Source organism: Danio rerio, chromosome 8 (assembly GCF_052040795.2).
Source record: "Danio rerio strain M-AB ecotype USA chromosome 8, GRCz13ab, whole genome shotgun sequence".
NCBI lineage: Eukaryota > Metazoa > Chordata > Actinopteri > Cypriniformes > Danionidae > Danio > Danio rerio.
In genome coordinates, this window is record NC_141028.1 from 16,303,890 (window position 1) to 16,323,221 (window position 19,332).

The 19,332-nt window shown below is 36.3% G+C and overlaps 1 protein-coding gene and 1 long non-coding RNA gene across 4 annotated transcripts in view; one reads left to right on the plus strand and one right to left on the minus strand.

The window, feature by feature from the left end:
• acbd6 (acyl-CoA binding domain containing 6) overlaps nt 1-9,354 on the plus strand; it is a 70,317-nt gene extending 60,963 nt beyond the window's left edge. Inside the window, 1 exon segment of the mRNA NM_001025455.1 lies at nt 7,009-9,354. Coding sequence (NP_001020626.1) covers nt 7,009-7,163 — 155 coding nt within the window. The 3' untranslated portion in view covers nt 7,164-9,354.
• LOC147835538 (uncharacterized) overlaps nt 1-19,310 on the minus strand; it is a 39,262-nt gene extending 19,952 nt beyond the window's left edge. The window contains exons 1-2 of one of the 3 annotated variants that reach the window (XR_015497649.1): nt 19,116-19,310; nt 6,339-6,477 (exon numbers count right to left, since the gene is read on the minus strand). This is a non-coding gene — a long non-coding RNA (uncharacterized LOC147835538). Of the gene's footprint in view, nt 1-6,338; nt 6,481-19,115 lie in introns of those variants that run through there. The other 2 variants (XR_015497650.1, XR_015497648.1) reach the window with 2 other exon arrangements.
• Nucleotides 19,311-19,332: the final 22 nt, after the last annotated feature.

Here is a 19,332-nt window from a genome sequence, read left to right on the forward strand (position 1 = left end):
GAGGCTCCGGAATCAGTGCGGTTACGTCATCAACATTTGACAACGCTGATTTGACAAAGAAACGCTCGTCACTGTGTCTCCGGACAAACCAGACATGATACATTGATGCATTGTCCCTCCTCCATGCCCAGATTGGTTCAAACTCGCTATATCACAACCAATAAGCATAGGTTTCGCTTTTGTTTGTGGACCAACACTGAGCTTTTTGAACAACACGGAATGAGAGATAGGCATACATTTATGCGCGGCTAAATAAAACGCAAAAAAAAAAAAAGTTTTGCATGAAATAATTCTCATACTAAGTACTTTTGCATGCACAGCAGCACAGAAACATGACAAAACAGTGACACAGCAAAGACGAACTGCTGCTCTTGCTGTTTTCAAAAGACGCAAATGAAGATGCAGCTGTTTGTCTGCATTGCAGACAACCATATCCAAATCCATATCGATAGACAACCATATCCATGCTGGCACATAAAACCTAAGGATGTTCCATATTGAATCTAGTTTCGTTATGTAACTATTTATAGTATAGTAAATATTTATATCTATTTTTTACTGAGGATTTGCACCATGTTTATTTGGACTTTATTTGGACTTTGACACATTATTTATTATTTTCTTATTTTTATTTGTTCATTGTAAGTGGTGTTGTTTATAGTAACTAAAAATATATTATTTGGAAAAAGTCAAATTTGCTTCACTGTTCTATTATTTTGTAACATTTGTAACATACCGAATACCGCGAAACCGTCAAACCGTGGTATTGTTTTAGACGATTATCATACCGTGAAAAATTCATACCGTTACAACCCTAATACATACATACATATTAAATATTGGAAACATTGGAAAAATAATTCATATTTTACATGAGGGCTAATAATTTTATCTTAATCTGCGTATGTGTTCTAATGCATGGTTTAATAATTATAGACTACAGTAAGTGTTAATTACATTCTTCAGGTAAAACTGCTTGTATATCTTGTACATAATAGATTTGGTTATACATAAAAATCATTCACATCTAAAATAAGCAAATAATTAGCACAAATTCTTTGACCCCAAAAAATTTAATCTGTACTTTATATTTAAATCAGTTCATATTTTAACGTCTATAATGCCTTGCCCCAAAGAAAATCTAGTAATGAAAATCATGTAAAGGAAAATACGCAAATAAACAAAATACTTTCATTCATTCATTTTCCTTTAGCTTAGTTCCTTATTTATCTGGGGTCGCCACACTGGAATAAACCGCCTACTATTTCAGCATATGTTTTATAGAGCGGATGCCTTTCCAGCTGCAACCTATTACTGGGAAACACCCATACACTCTCACACTCACACACACACTCGTACACTATGGCCAATTATGATTAAAATGCATGGTTTAATAATTATAGACTACAGTATGTGTTGATTATGTTATTGTGATAAACCTGCTTGCATATCTTGTACATATTAGATTAGGTTATTGTTATGCAATGACCATGCAAAGATATTAAACAAGGCAAGAAATGCTAAAGTGACAAATAATGCAAATAATTAGAACAACAAAATATATATCTTCAGTTTATATTTATATCTGCTTATATTTTAACATCTATAATGCCTTGCCCCAAAGAAAATCATGGTAAATATTGCTCAGCATATGAGTACACCCCACTTTGAAAATTATTATTGCATCCATTTTTCAGTGAATATGGGTAATATATTGAACAAAACAGATTTATTAAACAGATATATTTATTAAAATAATGTTTTAATCACAGAACATGTTTAGAAATGGAAAGATAATACATTTAAATTCATGCAAGAAATTGCAAAAACAAAAACAAAAATCAAAACTACAAAATTTACCAAAACTGTATATATTTTAAGTTTCTTTTGATTTTTGCTATTTTTGAAAAGTTTATTTAATATTTTTCCCTAACATATTCATTTGGCTAATTTTTTAACCATTATCGCAAGTTATTTTGTTAGATAATCTCCAGGTTTGGCTTCAGTACTTACTAAATTAATGCATAAGCACAAATATAAAATTGTAAAGCTCACTATAGAAAATATAAATTTAAATGAGAGATGTGTGGGGGTGTACTCATATATGCACAGTGAATGAATTGCAGTAAAACAATTAAGTTAAATTGATAATATTAATAAAATTTTGACAGCATTATATTCCTGTGCTGGCAAAGCAGATTTTTCAGATGTTAGTGTTCAAGGAACATTTAGCAAACTGTTCAAGGTCAATGCATCAACAGTTGTACTGCTTATTGTAAACCATGATCATTTTTATATATATTCGATGAATTGAAAGCTTAAAAATCGATTTACTTGAAATAGAAATCTTTCTCAATGTTTTGTAACAGATGTTTACCATCACTTCGCTATTCATTCTAATTTTTAATATTACATTTATTTTTTTAATTAATTGATTAACAAATAAACTTAAAACCGGTTAAAAAAGTTCCAGCTCGTATCGAGCTCGTATCGAGTTCCAGCTCGTATACTTCCAGCTCGGATCCAGCTCGTATCTCAGCCTGCCTGTTGGATATTTCACACTGGATGAAAGATCATCATCTTCAGCTGAACCTCGCAAAAACGGAAATGCTTGTAGTTTCTGCCAACTCGACTCTACACCATAACTTTTCAATCCAGATGGATGGGGCAACCATTACTGCATCCAAAATGGTGAAAAGCCTTGGAGTAACGATTGATGACCAACTAAATTTCTCTGACCACATTTCTAGAACTGCTCGATCGTGCAGATTCACACTCTATAACATCAGAAAGATCCGACCCTTCTTATCTGAACATGCAGCTCAACTCCTTGTTCAAGCTCTTGTTCTCTCCAAACTGGATTACTGCAACTCTCTACTAGCTGGGCTTCCAGCTAACTCTATCAAGCCTCTTCAACTGCTCCAGAATGCAGCAGCACGAGTGGTCTTCAATGAACCTAAACGAGCACATGTCACTCCACTGCTAGTCCGTTTGCACTGGCTGCCAGTTGCTGCTCGCATCAAATTCAAAGCTCTGATGTTTGCCTACAAAGCGACTTCTGGCCTTGCTCCTTCTTATCTACTCTAACTTCTGCAGATCTATGTGCCCTCCAGAAACTTGCGTTCTGTGAATGAACGTCGCCTCGTGGTTCCATCCCAAAGAGGGAAGAAATCACTTTCGCGAACGCTCACGCTCAATCTGCCCAGTTGGTGGAATGAACTCCCTAACTGCATCAGAACAGCAGAGTCACTCGCTACTTTCAAGAAATGACTAAAAACTCAACTATTTAGCCTCCACTTCATTTCCTAATCTGCAATTGCCTCTTTGAATATCACACTAACTGTACAAAAAAAAAAAATAAATACTACTAATACTTCCCTTCTTAGACTTTACAGACCTGAAACTTGCCTTTAGTACTTATTCATTGTTGCTCTTAGTTGTGTAAATTGCTTCCTTGTCCTCATTTGTAAGTCGCTTTGGATAAAAGCGTCTGCTAAATGACTAAATGTAAATGTGTAAATGTAAAAAAAAGATTTAAAATGGAATTGGTAAAAATATTTTGAAGCACCACTATGAGGAAATGCAACGCAGAGCAATAAGATGGAGTAATATGGTTTGCTTAATTTCATTCTTTATGAAATCTTATAACTCATGTACAGTCTGCATTCAGCTTTTCCTCATGATCTAGTGTTTACAAAAAAAATCACATGTGAAAATTCAGTTCTTAAAAATCACAACACACATCTAAGAATCACACTGGTATAGATTCAACCCATCCCAGCCCTGAAAATTACTCCCTTTGGTTAAAAACTCTACAAAATGATTTCTGAATCCAGTTCTTATCCACCCCACAGGTCACAGGAGGAAAGTGTGTATGTTTGTGTGCGAGTACATTTGTCCACAGCCACACGTGTGGTAAACAGGACCTGTAATAATCACCAGTCGTCCCCGAGGAAATCAACAGTGTTCCTCTGTCATGTGACACTGGGCGCACTGAGTGTATTTGTGTGTGTGTGTTAGCCATCTGTCCTCAGGTTGGTGGCTGGACGTCTGAAGACGATCAGCCCTCAGGGAAGCCGGAGCAGAAAAATGAAGGGGGGATGGGATATAAAAAAGTGACTAATAAACATAAGCGATGAACTCAGGGAGACGAATAGCACAGAATGAAAATTCATTTCCACCTCTCGGTGTGTGGGGCCACGCGGCTGACACATGATTAATTGAGGGGTTTACTGCACGCTGTAAATTGTTCTTCTTCTCTACGGCTCCCCAGAGGCACAAGGGGCTTTACGGCCCAAGGTCCCACACGTGTGCCGAAAATAAAATACTGGAACACACACACACACACACACACAAAATGGACTAGGGGAAATTCTGAATGCGTTATTTGTTGCTGCTTACTAAAGTGATCATTCGGTCAAAAAAAAATTTGAGAAAAACTTGCTGACTCACAAGTTGTCTTTTGACTTGTATCACTTTGCTTGGAACTCAAAAAGAGTTATTCAGTATAAAGTAGGGATGTCCCAATCAGGTTTTTTTGCCCTCGAGTCAAGTCCGAGTCATTTGATTTTGAGTATCTACCAATCCCGAAACCCGATCTGATACTTCTAAAATACATTAAAAAAGAAGATCGATGTTCCCAATTTTTTATTTAGCTCATCTTATTTTAACATTCAACAACTCTGTTAACAAACAAAGCACTTTTTTGAGGTAACTTCAACAATCAAGTAATAAATAACTTCAATTCTTCACTTTTATACTTTAGTGCAACAGTAATTCTAATATAAAAACAAATAGCACCTCATCCTAAAATAAAACACATTTTACATTTAAACAAAACATATTTCTAAACATTATAAAGGGGCAAAAATTCTGACCTTAAAATGTTTAAAAAAAAAAAACTGCTTTTACTCTAGCTGAAATAAAACAAATAAGACTTTATAAATATATATAAATATAAATATTATCAGACATACTGTGAAAATTCTTGCTCTGGAAAACATCATTTGGGAAATATTTTAAAAAGAAAAAAAGTCAAAGTGGGGCTAATAATTCTGACTTCAACTATATATATATATATATATATATATATGTATATATATTCGAGTCCTGATTGGGAGGATCTGGACATCCCTAATATAAAGTGAATGTAAATCATGGGCAGTATATACTGTAAGTCATGTTGGTCTTAGGATGACTTTAAGTCATGAGTAAATGAATATTTTATGGGTTTGGGTGGATTTTGTTCTTGGGCTGACAATGTAGTTTGTTAATGAGGTAATCCTGCATTTATCTTATCATTTAGCAAACATTTTTGTTTAGAGGGTCGATACGTGGAAAACAACAAGCAGTGTTTCATATCAACTATAATCACTATTCTACCGCAATCTTGAATTTTAAGAGTTAAAATGTATGTCATGTAATCAAATTATAAATAGCCATCACTGTTGCAGTGGGTAGCACGATCACCTTACAGCAAGAAGGTCGCTAGTTCGAGCCTCGGCTGCGTCAGTTGGCATTTCTGTGTGGAGTTTACATGTTCTTCCTGTGCTCGCTTGGGTTTTCTTCGGGTGCTCCGGTTTACCCCACAGTTCAAAGACATGCGCTACAGGTGAATTGAATAAGCTAAATTGGCCGTAGTGTATGTGTGTGTGTGTTTGTGAATGCAAGAGTGTAAGGGTGCAGTGCTGGGTTGCAGCTGAAAGGGCATGCACTGAGTAAAACATATGCTATTATTAAATTAAATAAATTGATGGTTTATTCCGCTGTGGCAACCCCTGATTAATAAGGGGACTAAGCCAAAAAGAAAATGGATTAATTATTTAATTATAAATGAATAATATAATTAAATACATTTACCTGTCAATTTGCTTTTTTAATGATTAATTTAACAAAAATTCATCATTTAATGAGATTAATTAGTTTTGATATTATTTATTTTATTTGTTTTCCTGCTATATAATACAACAAAATCCCAAAAAGTTGCACTTTATTTTATTTTATACATTTATTTTATTTTTTTATATATTTATTTATACATCTATTACATTTATTTATTGATTTTTAACTTTCCATGTCACTGACAAATATGATGCAAGTATTATACAAAAATATTAAGACAAAAAAAAAAATTGGCGATAAAGCATCAATTATGATTTCTGAAAAATCATGAAACCAAAAACTGGAATAATTGATTAAAAATTCAGCTTTGCCATCACAAGAATAAATTCTATTTTTAAATACATAAAAATATAAAACATTTAAAATTCCGTTTAAAAATAGTCAGATTTTATTAATCTGGGGTTGCCACAGAGGAATGAACCGCCAACATATGTTTTACATAGTGGATGCCCTTCTAACTGCAACCCATCACTGGGAAACATCCATGTTTGTTAAAAGGATCCACTTGCCTTCTCTTTTCTTCTCCAGCTCAGGGTCTGAGGTTAAAAGCCACTCTTGTCACTCAGGGTATTTTTCCTGCTGACACAAGAGAAAGAGAGTAAGGAGAGCGTTTCCCCCCTCTTTAAAGAAAGCAGTAGTTGACAGAGACGTGAGAAAGCACTCAGGTTTAAAGGAAGGTCCTGCATCGCTAACAGGGTTACAGAAGTGCTGCTCGTCTCTGCCCTGCTGCCTCCTAATGGGGCACAAACTGCCAATGGGGCACAAATGCAGGAGTGCGGCTCAACTACATGCAGCTCCATCCAGGTTTCATGCGGACGCTAACAATTACTTTAAGTGTACTGCTGACAAAACTATACTGGATGAAGCTCTTCTTATATGATGCCATTGGGTTATTATTTGAGATACTGTAATAGCTGCTATTCAAGTGAATTTAAATAGTTAAAATTGTATAATTGTAAAGAGCAGTATAAGTTTTATATAATAATAATAATAAAAATAATAATGTATTAATTCTTTGTTTAAATATTTGTAAAATACATAATGAACAATAATAACATATCAATGATTAACTGTCATGAAACTTTCTTTCTTTCTCTCTTTCTATAGCCTCAGCTTGTGAGTTTGCAGAAATCGTCGAGTTACTCCTGAAAGCTGGAGCTGACCCATCTATCAAAGATCAAGAAGGCTCCCTTCCAGAGGAGGTGACAGAATCTAGTGCCATCTCTTCTCTCCTGCGCCAGTACACTGCTCCTAAAGGCTAAAGCCAACAATTTATTCACACTAACTGTGCTCCTCATCCAAATGGTGCAGACCTGCTGTAAAACCCACATCAGCTCAGCATTCAAGAACCAAACTCAATCAACTCAGCATACTTTAGTACCAAACTTAATCAACTCTACAACTGAACTCAACATTATAGACCTGAACTTTCTTTAGGAAGAGTTCTAAAAGAATGAGCTGATGGAATTAAAAACCTCAATTTTATTACCACCAGCTCAGCATTTCAGAATTCAACTCAACATTTTAGAACTGAACTCCATTGGCTCATCGTTTCAAAACTGAAATCCATCAGCTCATCATGGTTTAAGAACAGTTCTAGAATGCTGAGTTGATGTAGTTCACATCTAGAATGAGGAGCTGATAGGAGGTTATTTCTCTGTGCATTCTGGAACTTGTAACCCAACTGGGTTTCTACAACTGATCTCAGTATTCTAGACCTGAACTGATCTCCATCAGCTCTTCATTCTAAAATAGATCTCGATCAGCTCTTCATTCTAAAACTGAACTCCATCACCTCGTTATTTTAGAACTGAACTCCATCCACTCAGTATTCTAGAGCTGAACACCATCTGCTTTACTTTTAGGAAGAGTTCTGACACAATAAGCTGGAGTTCAGTTCTAAAATGAGCTAATAGTTTAAAACCTCAACTTCACTCTACCAGCTCAGCATTCTAGAACAAAACTCAATATTCTACACCTAAACTCAGAACTCAACATCACCATTCTAGAACTGAACTCCATCACCTTATTATTTTAGAACTGAACTCCATCCACTCAGCATTCTAGAACTCAACTCAACATTCTAGAACTGAACTTGGAACTGTACTTCACCATTCTAAAACTGAACTCCATCAGCCCATCATTCCAGAACTGAACTCCATTCTCATGACATTCTAGAGCTGATCTTCATCTGCTTAGTGTGGTTTAGGAACAGTTCTAGAATGCCAAATTTATTCAGTTCTGATCTAGAATAAGGATAAAGGTTATTTTTCTGTGCATTCTGGAACTGAATTCCTTCAGCTCTGCATTCTGGAACTTGTTTCATAAGTGGCTTTTTAAAACTGAACTCAGTATTCTAGACTTGAACTTAGAACTGAACTCTAGCAGCTCTTTATTCTAGAACTGAACTTCATCACCCTAATATTTTAGAACTTAACTCTATCCACTCTGCATTCTAGAGCTGAACACCATCTGCACAACTTTCTTTAGGAAGAGTTCTGAAACTATGAGCTGATAAGTTAAGAACCTTGATTTTACTCCATTAGTTAATCATCTAGAATTCAACTTAATATCCAGGAACTGAGAACTCTCCTTCATCATTCTAGAACTGAACTCCAATAGCTTGTCATTCTAGAACTGAACTCCATCAGCTCATCCTTATAGAAATGAACTCCATCAGCTCGTCATTTTAGAACTGAACTCCATCCTCATGACATTCTAGAGCTGATCTCAATCTGCTCAGCGTGGTTTAGTTCTAGAATGCTGAGTTGATGTAGTCAAAATCTAGTATGAGGAGCTTAAAGGAGGTTATTTCTCTGTAAATTCTGGAACTGAACATCGGCTCTGCATTCTGTAACTTTTTTCTCATACAGGTTTCTACAACTGAACTCAGTATTCTAAACCTGAACTTAGAACTGAACTTCATTATTTTAAAACGGAACTCCATCAGCTCATTATTTTAGAACTGAACTCCATGCACTGTGCATTCTAGAGCTAAACACCATCTGCTCATTTTTCTTTAGGAAGAGCTCTAAAATGATAAGCTGATGGAGTTAAAAACACTCCTCCAGCTCAGCATTCTAGAACTCAACTCTGCATTCTAGAACTGAATTTAGAACATTACTTCATCATTCTAGAACTCAACTCTATCAGCTCGTTTTTTTAGAACTGAACTCCATCCACTTGGCATTCTTGAGCTGAACTCCATCTGCTCAGCGTGGTTTTGGAACAGCTCTAGAATGCTGAGTTGATGTAGTTTAGATCTAGAATAAGGAGCTGATAGTTTTCCATCTGCTACGAATTCTAGAACTATTATTGTTGATTCCATTTGGCTGCGAAGCACAGACGTTATACTTTCAGTTAATTTCAGAAAACTTGTCCTCCCCGTCCTAGAATGGTACATTCCAATGAATGTGTTACTGTTGTTGCTATTAAAACATGCAAAATTAAAAAGCTGTCTTGTTTTATTTACTTGTTTCCTGGAGTTTTTATATTTTGTTGTTTTTTGCCATGTGCATGGTTCTTTAAGTGGTCATTTATTGAGTAATGCTGCTGATCTTGGTTTACAATTTTTCTGAATTTAAAAATGTCCTGCCCAAAAGAGAACAAGGCTTATTTCTGTCAAATTAGTAGTGTGTTGTAGTGCTTTTTGTGTGTGTCCTTCATATGTGTGTGTGTGTACTCTGAAATCCGTATCAGTAGTTGAAGTGGACAAGACTTTAAAATACATGCAGATGCATTGTTTGTCATTGTCAATAACAACAGTAACTTATGCACAACCTTTAAAGGCTCCGCCCTCTTTTAAAAGGGGGGTGGTCTCATTTACATTTAAAGAGCAGCTCATTTACATTTAAAGAGACACTCACAAAAAGTAGCATTTTGCTTTGAGCCGAAAATGGGCATTTACAGCATGGTATAGTAAATTATACATGAGGTATTTTTTACAATTTATTGGCCCATTCTAATGACTCCTGAGAATTCTATTAGATCTTGTAAAACAGCATTAAAAGACTCTTTAATAGATGCATGACGATATACCGGCAAATGTTTCAATACAGATTTTTTACTTTTTATTTTATTTACTTATTTTCATGATATTCACACTTTCAAGAGCAACATGCACGTAATTAAATAGTATTATATAACAATAAATTGTATTATACAGTAGGGCTGCACGGTTAAAAAAAAAAAAAGATCACACTCTTGATTTGACCCCTCACACGATCTTAAAGCTGCATCTCTTCGATTCAGCCAAGTTTGGCTGAATCGAACGTTTTATAAACGTTTTATAAACGTTGTGAAGACTTTTGCGACCGCCTTTATGCTTCTCCCGAACTTGGCTGAATCGAAGAGATGCAGCTTTAAGATCGTGTGAGGGGTCAAATCAAGAGTGTGATCTTTTTTTTTTTAACTGTGTTAAAAGTGTCACATACTGTATTTATAAGGTATTATTCACCAAAATTGTCATTTCTGTCTTCATGTAATGATATATTCATGGCCACGAAATCACACATGAGCTGACGCACTGTTTGTTTACTACTGAGAGGACGCGTGCATCTGCGAATGATGTCTACTTTAGTGAACAGAACCTGCATAGGCTGTAAATAACGTTCAGTTTGTTGCACAGCGTGAGAGCCGGGCGGGAAGTATGATTTGCATGTTTTTTTTCTCAAAGTGACGGCAGCCATGACATGAGCGCACTCGGCACTGAAAATGAAATTGAAAGTGTGCACATCAGTCAAATTATCATATCGCATTTTAGAGTTCCCACATTATTTAATTTATGATTTACCAATCAGACAATTTCTAAGTCACTATAAACATTCTAAGTTCCATATAACAGCCAACTTCATTTTTGAAGATCCCCCCTTCCACCCCTACTCCTCCTTTCCTATATGGGTGGCATGGTGGCCCAGTGGTTCGAGTCATTACCAAGCCAGCTGGTAACGTGCGGAGTCTTTCTGTGCGGAGTTTGCATGTTCTCCCCGTGCGTATGTGGGTTTACCCTGGGTTCCCCGGTTTCCTCCAACCGTTCAAAAACATGCAACCTAAGTTAATTGACTAATCCAAATCAGCACCATAGACATGCTCCTGTTAAGTAGTTATCTTTTAAGAGTAATCCCTACCTGTTCATTAGCTACTACAGCAGGGGAGTTCTCGTGATATACCTGAGATCAATATCCCCTCTCGCCTTGCAAACGGGAGGGAGCCCTGGGCTTGAGGATCTTATGAGCTCAGGGCTCTCCCCTGGGACAGCATGCCAAACAAACTTTATAATTAATCATTAGCTAAGTGTGAACTCTTGAATGACAAATGTCTCATTTAACCAGTGACAAAAATGGTCTAATAATGTTGTCAATGACAAATTTTTATTTTTATTTATTTGCTTGTTTAATTTTCAGGGACAATACACTTGACATTGTTATACAAAGATAACCGATGTTGTGTACATAGGGCATATAGCATAAAGCTATTTTGCAGCCCTCGTCCCTGGTTAGGCTTTACATAAAATAAAATAAAAATAAAAAAAACAGTCAAGAATAAAACACAATACAGCAAACATGTACAATATTTACAGAGCCATAAACATAAGATGCAAGTCCATATGGATAAGGAGAAATGTAAATGGGACCAACCTGAAAGAATAATGCTTAATCCTCACATTGCTGTAAAGATTTCAACCATTCTTTCAGCTTTACAGAAAAAACTGGCAGTTCTGATTGTAACTTTAAATGAACAGGCATGGCATTCCATAGATGTGAACCTTTTACTGAAAAGCATGACTGACCCACAGCGGTTCTGCATCTGCGGATTCTACAATTCCCTCTTACTGCTCCTATAGTCTTCGCCCCATCACTACTGAATTTATTTATTAACTCACAAACTACTTTAGGAGCAAGACCATGTATACACTTCTAAAACATGTTTTTTAAAAAAGAAAACTTCAAAAAACTATCAAAACTTAACAAATTATATTTAAGAATTTGAAAATGGTGCCATCTTATTGGTTTCTGATCCATTACTTTTAAAGTTTGTTTGTAAAGAGACATAACAGGCTTAACAGCTGACTGGGTTGCTTGACCCCAGATTATTGCACAATAAGACATACGTAAAAATATTATAGCATGCACAAACATTTGCACTGTTTTAAGAGATATATGGTCTTATCATACGAAAACAGTTTAAATTTGTCTTAATAGCCTTAGACATTTTCTTAATGTGGGCATCAAACTTAAGCTTAGAGTCTATGATGACACCTAGGTATTTAAATTCACTCACTTCTTTAATTTCCTTTTGGTCAATTTGGATTTTAAATACAACTAGTGCTCTGTTTTTTGAGGAGAAACCCATTGAAACTGTTTTGTTGTAATTTAGAGTTAGACAGTTGTCCTTCAGCCAGTGGGAAATACAGACCAGTTGATTGGTTAACATTTCTGCAGCCTTCTGTGAATTTTCTGCTGCTACATAAATCATCAGCATACATTTGACAACCAACCTCCTTGCAACTTTCAGGTAGATCATTTATATACAAACAGAAAATGAAAATGGCAAGCATATGTCTCAAACATAATAATTCAACTTCAGAATTGTAAATAGTTGTATTCTGATGTAATCACTTTATTGGCATTAACAACCAGGAAAAATTTTTAAGTCTATTCAAGTCCACCATTACAAGTCTATACAAAATTTAGCATTTTAATCAAGAGAAGACCTACACAAATCGGCCTAATATTATTATTATTGTTTTACCATATATTTGAGAAATAACAATAAAAATAGTCTACTCATACTAGCCTTTATTTTACATCTACAGAATTGTGAGACAATCTGATTTAAATCTGAAATCAAAATTTTGATTTTAAGCAAAAAATAATTTGCCAGAATCGTGCAGCCCTATTATACAGTAATAATATATTAATAAATATAACTTCATATATATTATAATTCATGTAGTTGATCGCTATGGCTTTATTTTAATTTTCAGATTATACTCGAGACTTTAAATAGTAAATATAGCACAATTTAAGAATACATAAGTTTTTGATTAATAAAAAGTATGATGGGTAAATAGCATACAATAAGGAATCTCTGATCAGTGCTATTAGCATTTTGTCTCATAAAAATGTTAAATCTTTATTTTTCAATGCTGACAAATAAGCTAGGGGAATATAAGTTGTTTTGACCATTTTCCAAGCAACCAACACAGAGGCGTCTTCAAATGTTCAAAAACAAGTGGATCATCAAGTCTGTAAATATTCCTGTGATATACCCCAAGGAAGTGGAGGAATAGTAAACCGCAGCCAGATGTGGGCCTGAATACCTCGAGTATTAGTTAAGACTAAGATCTTGAGATATTCCATAGACGGGCAGGAATCATGCTTTTGGTTTGTTTATAAAGGCTGTTTGTCCCTTATTCCGGTAATTTCCATAAATCCGCTGGAGTTGGGGGAGGGTCAGTGCTGCTGACGGCATCCTGCACGACAGTGACACTAAGCCCATTACGTTTCCATTATGTGCCTCAATTTCCCCCTGAGCTCTTCACTTTTGACACAGACTCCTCTAAAATCATGTCCCATATTGCTCAGCTTTCTTTACTTAACGTTTATGCATTTTTACAAGTCGCCTCTCTGGATGCTTCCCTAACACCATTAGTGCCAGATGGTGGAGGTTTGTTACTCTCACTCTTTCTCTTTCTCTCTCCCTCTCTCTCTCTCACTGTCTGTCCTCTTCACTTTCTCTCTTTTAGTCCAGCTTAAATGAAATGCCAAGTACTGGGCAACTCTTAATGCAGTGCTTTACTCCAGCCTCGCTTCATATGTGCCGGCCAGCAAAAAAGATCTCCCTATTAAATCTTTGTATCAAAAAAAATTCTTGCAGCTGTAGTTACAACATTGTGCCTGGTGTACTACAGTCAAAAAAAATATGATATTTGCTGTTTGTTCAAACTACTTATTTAAAATGAGCTGAAACAACACAATTTGGGCTCTATTTTATTGATCTAGGAGCAAAGTTCAAAGTGCAGGGTGCAAAAAGCATTAAGGGCGTGTCCACTTTTGCTATTTTAAGGACAGAAAAATACACTTTGCGCAGCGGTGCATGGTCTTACAGGGATGAGATTATTCTCTTAATGAGTTTTGGGTGTATTTTGAAAATAAACCAGTTAGAGTACCATCTCCCATTCCCTTTAAGAGTCAGAGTTTACATGGCAAACCTTGTAAGTGGAAAAACCGAACACTTTACTAGCGAGAAAACAGTTAAACAGAGCATCTGCAGTGCGAGAATGAGAGAATAAGGGCCTACTCACATTATGCTATCCATACTGTGCCCAGGCCCGTTTCCCGGATCGTTTAAGAAGTGCGAGTGCGCTGAATCGGGTTCACTTGGGCTTTGGCGCGGTACGCTTCTGTGTGAGTGCAAAACGCGCCAAAGCCTGAAACTGAAACCGAGACGTGACTTTGGGACTTTTGGGTTTCATTTGGATTTGTTAATCATTCTTACTGTTCAGTGAACGCAAACTGCCGTAGGTTATTAAAGATTCAAACCCCTCACTGCATGACAGCTGCACCTTCAGCAAACTTCCTAATTCCTGCAACACGAGGACTTTGATTGTTTATAAGCGTCAAAAGTGGCTGATCTGTTCGGTGATTTATCTGACTGCATCACTTCATATCATGACTAAAACAATATAACTAAAGAAATGTCCTCAGTGCTGAGCGAGAGCGCTTACTGAACAGCGCAGCATCGATGACTTTTATTTCTTTTTCATATGTAAAGATATTTGCGTAATGCTGTACATCCTGTGTGTATTAAGCAATGTATAAGGAAGGCGCACAACTAACGCGCTCTGCGTTGGACTTTAGACCTCTATTTTAGTTCCTCATAATAGCCTCACACCAGCAATGCGCTCCTTTTTTAGAAAAGAACGCCTATGGGTGCATATATGAGCGCTCAACACTCTCGCTCAATGTTAGTTACTCCTTGATAATTTGATAAAACAGTACATGAACAAATAATGTTTCCACTTTATATTAAGTGGCCTTAACTAATATGTACTTAAATTGAACTTAATAATTCGTTACAATGTACTTATTGTGTAAATATCTGAGGTGCGTCCCAAATTATACTATTCCATTTTGTAGTTTAGTGCAAGTATTGCATTTATACTGAAAACTCTAAAAATAATAAATGTGCTTTTATCAGTGGCCAACAACATGGTCATCCACGAGGATCACATGAGTTGCTGCCAGGCCTGTTCTAAAAATAGCTTACCATAGCCACATACCAGTAAGCTTCATCTATTATTTTTTGTAGCTATTATTTTTAAAATCACACTTGCATTGGAGTCAGTTTCAAAATGACATTAAGTTAAATAACCATTAAACTATGGACTATGGCGACAGTAAAGTGGCACAATGTTGAGAGACATTTCAGAACGTGTCATATAAGCTACCATGCTAACTACCCACTGGGCAGTGTACTACAAGTGGAAAAAGCTTGTGAGTTTAAGGAAGGTTTGTGCAAACAGGAGTCTTTATTCATGAGAACGGTGAGAAACTGAAGCCTCGTTAAGAGTAACACATTTCTTGATTAAGAAAAACAAGGTATTTTTAAATGGGAAAAACTGCTTAAAGACAGGAACGGGAATAATCTTCACTCTCTCTGATGTCCAACTCGGGGCAACTACAATGGTTAGTAGATTTGGTGATAATTTCAGTAAAATCTGACAGTTGATTTATGATACAGAATTGATAATCTGTACAAACATGGTACAGCATAGTCCATGATTTGTTGAAAATTATTAGTGGTTAGTGAAAATATTGTAGAGGTGATCATTTTGAAGGGTGACTCCAACCCTAATCAAACACACCTGAATGAGTCTTACTAGGTAAATTTAAAACACCCAGTCAGGTGTGTTAAGGCAAGTTGGAGCTAAACCCTGTAGGGACACCAGCCCTCCAGGACCGAGATTGGTGGCACCTGCTTTAAGGTTACATGCTGAGTGACTGATTGACTGACTGACTGACAGTTGCGTGACACGTGAGGCCAGCAAACACGGTGTAGCTTTCAGTTGAGATGAACACAGTTTCCATAATTATACTTTATAGATAAAGGTCTGTGGCTCTGCATATCAATTTATCTTGTTGGAGTTTATAGCCATTTCAATTTACTTCAGGACGCATTGATACCGCTCTGTAGCTCTATTGGAGACATTCATAAATATTCCTAGCCAATCTAAAAAATGTTGGAGACATACTTGTTACATAAACTTCAGCAGTGTTTATTTGAGAGCGCACAAGAAAAGCAAAGCAAACAGATTTGCATGCTCGTATTGCATAAATGCGATCTTGACTTGTACTACTGCGCTCACGACATTTGTCATTGAAATAACACCATAGGTAGTTGGTAGATCAGTGTTAAACAAAGGCCTGCCACCACAGCTGGAAAAAATCCTAAAGGAAACACTGTAGATGAATATCATTCACGATTAAGAATAATATATTTTTAAAAGTAAGTTAAGCAAATTTGTAATTTGAGAAGTGGGTATTAAACTGGTAGACTTATGGAGCTAATAATATGCCAAAACAATCTGAATTTCTTAATTTGAATTTGAACTTGAATATTGAATATCTGAATTTAAGACAAGTTAATTTTTCAAGACATTTTTTATTATTATTATATTTTTAGCTCCATAGTAGCCCTCCAAAAGGTAGCTCTCAGTTTCAAAAAGGTTGGTGACCCCTGCGTTACACGTTGAGGTCATTGTGTCCAGGCAAAAGATCCAAACACAACACGATTCATTTATTCAACTCTAAATCTACAATTTCATTATAGAATCAATCGTTTTAAACATGGTGCGCTTTCAGATTCAAACCTCAGCTGGATGTTTTCATTCACTTAAGAGCTGTTACACACTGCATGGTAGGTCATTGTCAAAAACCCATAATAGGGTATATGCGGAAGTATATTAAAGGACTTTTAATTAGTCAGTAGCCTGGGTTAAGCGCTTCCGGTGAACTTTATAACATTGCAAAATCGGCTCGTTTAAGGTCTGTTTTCTTTGAAAAACAGCGATCTCCACTGGCTGAGTGATATCCGATATAAAGTGAGTCTCACAATGTACAAGAAGCACTGCATTAAATTACATTTTCCCACTGCATGTCTTTAAAATATTAACAATTATTTTACCCCAGTATATTTAATGGAGCTTCTGCGCTAGCCTGACAGGCGTGTGCGAGTAAACGACTTTTTATCTTGTTTTACGCCCGAGCAACTAAATGAATGCTTAAGTTTATTTAACTGATTGTATTTTAATCACATTACAACATCGTTGCTGCAAAAAGAACCATATTAAGCTGAAAAAAGTCGCATTAACCGTTCCCCGGAAGTTGATCAGTATGGTAATGTTTACTCATCATCAACGAATCAGTTTAAATCGTTCTGTGTCTTATTTAACAATGACCAAGGAGACTTGAGTATTGCTTTATTTCTTCTTGCTTAAGTCGTCTGTGGTCATTTGTGTCATCCTGTTGTGTCAAGCTCTGATCTTCATTCACATTCATTCGCAGTCACTACTTACTTCTATTTTTTAAATATATCTATTGTGTTTTTATTTTGTCCTGTCCCAGTAATTCTGTTGCACTGTAGAAGCTCTGTCACAAAAACAATTTGCTCGTTTGTGTGAACATACCTGCTAATAAAAGCTCTTTTTGCACAAAAATTGCTACAACGTAAATGTGTTTACTGGAATGCACATATTAATTAATTGTTCACCAAAAGACTAGCAATGTGAGCTAACAAAATCAATAATGTTAGTTTTGATTTCATTTGTACTTTAAACTGTGTTCTGGGGCCTGTTTCAGTAAGGAGGTTCAAACAACTCAGAGTTTAAACTTGAACTCTGAGTTGATTTACCGAGAGATTAAAAACTTTCAGTTTCAGAGAAGCGGATCTGAGTTAGGTCAATCAACTTTGAGTAGACCAACTCAGAGTTAAGCGCGCACACCCTGACTATAAAGAGGCATTATCAACGGAGCGCAGATATTACGAGTGACCATGGCAACATCTTAAAAAAAGAGATCACCATTTCTTTCTCCAGCTGAACTTGATGTGATAATGCAACGTTATAGCAAATTCATTTCATTCATTAATTTTCTTGTCGGCTTAGTCCCTTTATTAATCCGAGGTCGCCACAGCGGAATGAACCGCCAACTTATCCAGCTAGTTTTTACGCAGCGGATGCCCTTCCAGCCACAACCCATCTCTGGGAAACATCCACACACACACATTCACACACACACTCATACACTACGGACAATTTAGCCTACCCAATTCACCTGTACCGCATATCTTTGGACTGTGGGGGAAACCGGAGCACCCGGGGGAAACCCACGCGAGAACATGCAAACTCCTCACAGAAGCGCCAACTGAACCGAGGTTCGAACCAGCAACCTTCTTGCTGTGAGGTGACAGCACTACCTACTGCGCCACTGCCTCGCCCCGTTATAGCAAATATGAGTGTATATATTTTTAAAAAGAAGCAACCATCAGTGAAACAGAGACAGTTAGCCTGGGAAAACAGCTGCTCAAGTTAATGCGTAATTTTACATTTAAAATATTCAAATATTTAAGTATAATAAAATAAGTAATGTAATGTGTGATGTTAATACATTTTTTTCTAAACTTTTATACACGTTTATCAGTTTTAATAGATTTAAGAGTGCACTTGTGTGTCTGCCTTTTTTTCTTGATAAAGTGATAGAGTTTGATATAACATTTAGAAGGTAAGCAGTACTAAAAATACATTTTAGAAAAAGTTTTAACTTAAACTCCTTTCTGAAACAGGCCTCCGGTGTGCCTGACCAATTATAATCCAGTATTCCAGAATCCAAGTAATAAACATGAGCAGAATCAATCAAAGGGCGAGGTCATTGTAGTGCAGCGAGAAGGCCATCAACTTCTTTATTGCATCAAATGCAAATGAGAATATGCCCAATACACCTCCACAGTAAAACTAAAACACGTGGCCGGCCGTTTGTCCTTGCTAAATGACCCTTTCTATATTTGTATGGCTGCTGAATTAAAATGCCAAACAAGATGTCAGTGCACACACACACACACGCACACACACACACACAAGAAAAATACTCCTTCCATGCAGCCCAGATTAAATTTAGGCTGAATAACTATTTGCATGTTAATTTATTCCTTCTCACCCGGGAGCCTGGTGAATCGTTGGCTTCAGGAAGTTCGTAATAAAAGCTCGCAGATCGATGATAATGGCATTTGCGCTTGTGTTTGTCATCTTTGCAAAAGCAACAGTGCAGGAATTTGCCCAGATTTATATGTATACTAGTGCTGTAAGTGGCGTGTAAATTATCCCAACTGTCTTTGTCGCTGTTTATCTTTGTAAGAGTGAACTATTAAAGGCCG